Source organism: Protomyctophum parallelum (genome assembly GCF_964188405.1).
Source record: "Protomyctophum parallelum genome assembly, chromosome: 1".
Classification (NCBI taxonomy): domain Eukaryota; kingdom Metazoa; phylum Chordata; class Actinopteri; order Myctophiformes; family Myctophidae; genus Protomyctophum; species Protomyctophum parallelum.
Genome location: NC_139697.1, coordinates 51,767,776 through 51,773,775, shown reverse-complemented (window position 1 = coordinate 51,773,775; position 6,000 = coordinate 51,767,776). Strand labels below are relative to the sequence as shown.

The 6,000-nt window shown below is 43.1% G+C and overlaps 1 protein-coding gene across 1 annotated transcript in view; it reads right to left on the bottom strand.

Moving 5' to 3' along the window:
• Nucleotides 1-1,939: 1,939 nt before the first annotated feature.
• LOC310875453 (extracellular calcium-sensing receptor-like) overlaps nucleotides 1,940-6,000 on the bottom strand; it is a gene marked incomplete at both ends in the record, with an annotated part of 37,666 nt that continues 33,605 nt past the window's right edge. Inside the window, 3 exons of the mRNA XM_083788688.1 lie at nucleotides 1,940-2,850; nucleotides 2,939-3,062; nucleotides 3,151-3,378. Coding sequence (XP_083644814.1) covers nucleotides 1,940-2,850; nucleotides 2,939-3,062; nucleotides 3,151-3,378 — 1,263 coding nt within the window. The remainder of the gene's footprint in view (nucleotides 2,851-2,938; nucleotides 3,063-3,150; nucleotides 3,379-6,000) is intronic.

Genomic DNA, 6,000 nt, shown 5'->3' with positions numbered 1-6,000 from the left:
ACCGACTATCAACAGTTGATGTGATGTGAGGCGGATATGTGTACAGCCTCAGTACACAGTACAGTAGGAAATTAATACAAATTTGGATGTGTGTGCGTGCGTGCATGCGTGCGTGAGTGCCTACACTGTATACGTATAGCGCACTGTACGCATTATAGCGCAGCACCGCAGTGCGTGCTGATCTTATTCTGCGGACTACACGTGGCTCTTGGGCTTTGCTTGGCATAGTTTCCAAAGTAAAACAAAATAATAATAATGCTAAAGTAGCATAGCAAACTAATATCAAACACGACACTGGAGCACAGAACTGACTGACACGGTGAATAGCAGCCAGGTTGACAGTGAAGTAGTATAACGCCAACGAGCCAAAGAGGCAATGCAATGCAATGCAGTGTGTCGGGATTTATTGGAGACAATGTCACAGAGTTGATGGTCAGTGTCCGTGCGCGCCAGCCATCAAGCACACCGCCACCTGGAGGATCTAAGTGTGTTATGCAAGTGTACCCAGGTGCGCTGTTGAATCTCGGGCAATGTGAATCATGGCCATCGGGGACCAGGCAACCGTATTCGGAAACGGTTCCAATGAGTCCCTCTCAGTGAATCCCCTAGAAATCTGCCCTCTCCTTAGAGGCCTTTACGTCTTTACTTAAAACCCATCTCTTCTCCCTGGCTTTCAATGATGTTTGACCTAATTAACCTGTGTAATATTTCTGTTGCTTTGATGTTGTTTTACTATGCTGTTTGTGTTGATTGTATGCTTGTTTCATGATCGTGTAAAGCACTTTGGTTGACCTTCTGGTCTTTGTAAATGTGCTCTAGAAATAAAGTTTGATATGATTTGATGAGATTTGACTTAAACTTTTGCGTCATGACGTCACTGAACGTCCGTCCACCTCCATGAATGTCCTGAAGTTCCAGCTTTGGCCAGAAGGGTAGCTTGGTTTTAATGTTGGCCAGCCACTCTGGGGGCGTGGTAAAAGTGGGCCGGCTGTACAAGGACTGAGCCTTAAAGATGACATGACAACCAACACATTCTACATATCCACACTGCCGGGTGGAAACCGTGTATGTCCAAACCGTCTTTTTTTATTATAATAATATCTCTTGTATGTTTTGAAATATGTTTTTGAAAATATTAATCAAAGCAGCTTTAACCCATTGAAACCAGAGGCCTTCACAAAGTAATGCTACCGATACATAATTTGCCTCTTACTGTACATACTTGTAGTATTTTCTATTTTGACCCACAGATAATGGAGAGGTGCACATGGTTTATTGACAATATAGCTCTAACATCAACAAACAGTCTTTGAGGGAGGGTAATCAACTTCTCCTTTATCACAGATAATAGATGTTTGTATCTCTGACTAGATGTAGTTTAATATGGTAGAAAACAGACTATTCCTAACAAGGTTATCAGCAATATATATATATATATATATATATATATATATATATATATATATATATATATATATATATATATATATATATACTATACTGTATATCCAATACACGTATTGTAATAAAATACACATAATGTGAATTTAACCCATCTACTGCCACCTGGTGGACGCATAGTCAACCGCAGACTGCCAAGCTAAAATGAAGCCATCCTTGCTATAGAAAGCGCCAATGTTCCCATCTAGATCACCAGATAATCAGCAAAGACCTCCGAACATTGCGTGTTTTATCCAAACCATGGCAGTTTCCTGTAATAGCATCTGTATTCCATGTTTTTTGCGCAGTGTGGAGAGCTCCGTAGATTTCGAGTTAGCTTTTTAGTCAGCCTGTATAAAGGGAGGTGAACGGCAGGGAGGATGCGCGATCTGGTCTAGGATCACTAAAGAAGGAAAGGCCATGCAAAAAAGAAGAAATCAGCTATCCGGTTTGGTATCAATAATAAAGCTTATCAGACGGAACGTAAAAATGTCTGCTTCTACGTCTTGGTGGCATGACCCATGATGGACTTCTTAGTGTTTCTCTCAGGTTTCAAAATGATTATATAACACTTTGGTCCAAACAGCGCCACCAAAATGCCCAAACTAGATGCTAAAATAGCAAACACCTCCACTACATCTGCATATTTGCCTGGAGCGCTGATATATGCTGGTATGAAGGCTATCCACACGGCACAGAAGATCAACATGCTGAAAGTAATTAACTTAGCTTCATTAAAGTTGTCTGGAAGATTCCTTACCATGAATGCTAGGAGGAAACTGAGGAGTGCTAGTAAGCCAATATAACCTAGTAACACCGCAAATCCAACTGTTGATCCAACATTGCACTCATAGACTATCTTTTCAGAATAGTATTGTGTGTTTTTATGAGGAGTCGGTGAGGCAGACACAAGCCAGACTGTGCAGATTATTGCCTGGATTGAAGTAAGAATCAGAACTGTTCCTCTCTGCTGCATAGGACCAAACCACTTAATGATGTCTGCACCACCAGGCTTGGAGGCCTTGAACACAGCCAGCACCACCATAGTCTTTACCAGGATGCAGGAGACACACAGCACAAAGCTGATCCCAAATATTGCATGCCTCAGCTGACAAGTCCAGAGTCTGGGACGACCAATGAACAAGAGTGAGCACAAGAAACATAGTTTGAGTGAAATCAAGAGTTGGAAACTGATTTCTGAGTTGTTGGCGCGGACCATTGGCGTCTCTTTATGATAAACAAAGATCCCCAGGACAATAGCACAGACAAATGTTCCTAGCAATGAGATGGTTGTTAAGGAGATCCCCAGGTCCTCATGGTAGGACAGGAACTCAATGCTCTTAGGGACACAGTGGTCACGCTGGGGACTGGACCAGAAGTCCTCTGGACACACGGTGCACTCTGTAGAGTCTAACAAATAGGACAAGATTAAAGGGACACTCACGTATCTTCTTATAACCTTCTGTACATATACTGTAGCTACATTATGTAACCCTACCTGTCTCATTGCTGAACTCTCCCTCAGAACAAGCAATGCAGTCGTAGCAGCAGACAGGTTCTCCTTTCCTTCTGGCCACACGGGTTCCAGGAGAACAGCTCTCACTGCACACCGACCGAGGAGGCTGCAGAGGAAAGTCAAAATTATCAGTTTAAATATAAATTTCATTCACATCATGAGCTCAATTAAACATTTTAGAAAGCTGAAATTACTTTTGCGGATTGAAAGTTCCAGAAGATTCTGTCTTCATCGAGGGTGAGTTCTTCATCTCCGGAGGCTGTCATCTTGAACACACCTACGTTGTGAATATTTGTGCTTCCATCAGGGAGCCACGCCCAGTTCAATATATCGAAGATTGGTAAAGCATCACCATTCTCATCAAAGTATACACGATCACCACCAGATGTGGTGAAGTTGACCTTTTCCAGGTAATAGAGAAGCTAGAAATGGTGATTAGCAAAATCATGAAGAGCAAGATACTTTAGAAACATACTTATAGGGTCCTATTATGTGCCCAAGTCACGCTACACACTATGGGGATTTAAGCACTGTGCAAGGGGTGTTCCTGTTGCTGAGTTGCCACCACCAGCCTCATTACTAAATCATGTGCTCTACCCCTTACATACATTATGCATTGCCTTTGAACAAAACGATAATGTTACCCACATTTGTTGAGAATTAGGAGTGAGGAAGACTTCTGCATTTTGTGTGATTTTTGCATAATGAAGAGAAGCATGACCGCATTTCTAGACAAGAAGACACAACGGTAAACGTGTATTTTATTTAAAATGCCACATTCAGAAGAACATGTAATTACCACCTGCCCCCTATACAGACCACCTTCAGAAGAACATGTGATTACCACCTGCCCCCTATAGACGAATTCAGAAACGGGTCTCAGCTTACGTATTTCCTGTAGACGGACTCGATGTAGCGGCGGGGTTTAAACCCTCACCAGGCGCATCTCTTCTACTACAGTGACATTAAAAAAAAAAAAAAAAAAAAAAGCGGAATGTCAAAATATCCACCGCGGTAGCTGAGACCAGAGCCATTGAGTAATGGTTGAGACCATTACTGCTTAGTATGAGGTATAAAGTACAGCAGCCTTGTGTTCATAAAACAGAAAGATTGGGTATTGGGTAAGACTGACGTTATGTATCTTTCAGGACCTTTCACTGCTTCGTCTCAACCATTACTCAATGGCTCTGGTCTACCGTGGTGGATATTTTGACATTCCGTTTTTATTTTTTTTGGAATGTTGCCACTACTGTTGGAGCAGCCAGAAACTACACAGGTTCATCTCGATGTTCTGGGCATCTTTGTAATGTTAGTAAAAAGCACGTAAAAGAGTAACGTTTGAGGCAGACTAACATCAGTCACTTTACCATTCACTGTAGTAGAAGAGATGCGCCTGGTGAGGGTTTAAACCCCGCAGCGACGTTGAGTCCGCCTACAGGAAATACGTAAGCTGCGACTATGAGACCCGTTTTTGAATTTGTCTATACAGACCACCTTCAAAAGTCAGCCTCTTCAATGTAGGAGAGAGTGCGAGTGCATTTTCCGGCGACATCAGTCTAACACTCTACCCCAAACCCTTACCCTAACCATAACCGCAAGCACGACGCAACGCATGTCGGACCAAGCGCACTGCCGCGGAAGCGAATGGCAGTCGAGTGTCATAACACCCCAGTTTCCCTTGCATCTGCCGCCCCTTCTCCCGGGAGTTGTTACCGGCAGTTTACCGGCAGTTGCTGCGAGAAGCGGCGGCCACGGGATGGAGCGTTAGTGGAGTGTCATAATCCCCTAACACATGCTGCTCTTCCCCCCCGGCAGCGCCGCGGCTGTTACCGGCAGTTGCGGCGGCTGGACCGCGGCTGCCGAACGGACCGACAGAGCAGCGGAACGGAGCTGTCATAATCAATCCACCTATTCCTGCAGCTGCCGGTCTAACTAATCCGAGGTGCGCTGCGGGTCGGGAGAGGGTTGCGGTTAGGTTTAGGTGTCTGCCCCGGGGGAGGTTAGGGTTAGGGTGAGGGAGGAGGTAGGTTGTCGTTCGGACCAATGCTCCGTCGGATGAAAGGCATGCACTCGGGAGAGAGTAGCCAATGGAATTGCACGAAAAACACGGTCATCTTGACCCTTAGCAGTCTTATTAGTAGTGATTTTATTTCAGACATGCTAGTTGACACTCTGCATACACACACAGGTAGAGAAACACACTGTTCTTTAGCACTGATACTATTCTAACCCCTTAAAAACTATCTCTTTCATTCTCACTCCTTTTTACCACTCTGCCTTTCTGTGTTTTTTTGTTATATGTTTTTTGTTTCTGTTTGTCTGCATTGTTTTTTATACCCTCTCTGCTAATATTCTGTCATCTTGTATTTTCTCTTACTTCTCTCTTACTCTGTAGGTACTTTTAAGACCTGGTGGGAGTGACTCTTTTGATCTGAATTTTTAATCAGCCATCAGGCAGAACAAATAGACTGTACTTGAACCCCCCTGCTGGCTAGATCAAGGCTTTAATTAAAGCCTCAGGCAGTATATACAGTATCTGCTCTCAGATCACTGACTCACTCACGGTCGCAGAGACAAGGTGATAAACAGCTCCACAGCTGTTTAAACTTTGACACTCTGCATACACACACAGGTAGAGAAACACACTCCGTTCCTTTTGCACTTATACTATTCTAACCCCTATAAACTATCCATTAAAGCTACCCCTCTACTCTTCAACCATCTCTGCTCTTGGTTCTTTTACTTCCTCCCTGTCTTCTATACATACTGCCCTGTTAGTACACACGTGAATGAACCTTGATCCATAGCGCACACCGGCTGACCAACGACCACTTTAGCCTGGTGCCCAACCCAAAGACCCGGACATCCAGACACATCTAACGAAGGAGGCAGCCTCCCAGGGTTTTGTATCAATCTTCTTCTTATTCTTATTTTATATATATATATATATATATATATATATATATATATATATATATATATATATATATATATTCATTATATATATATTATATATATTTTAATTTATTTGTGTACTATGTGTT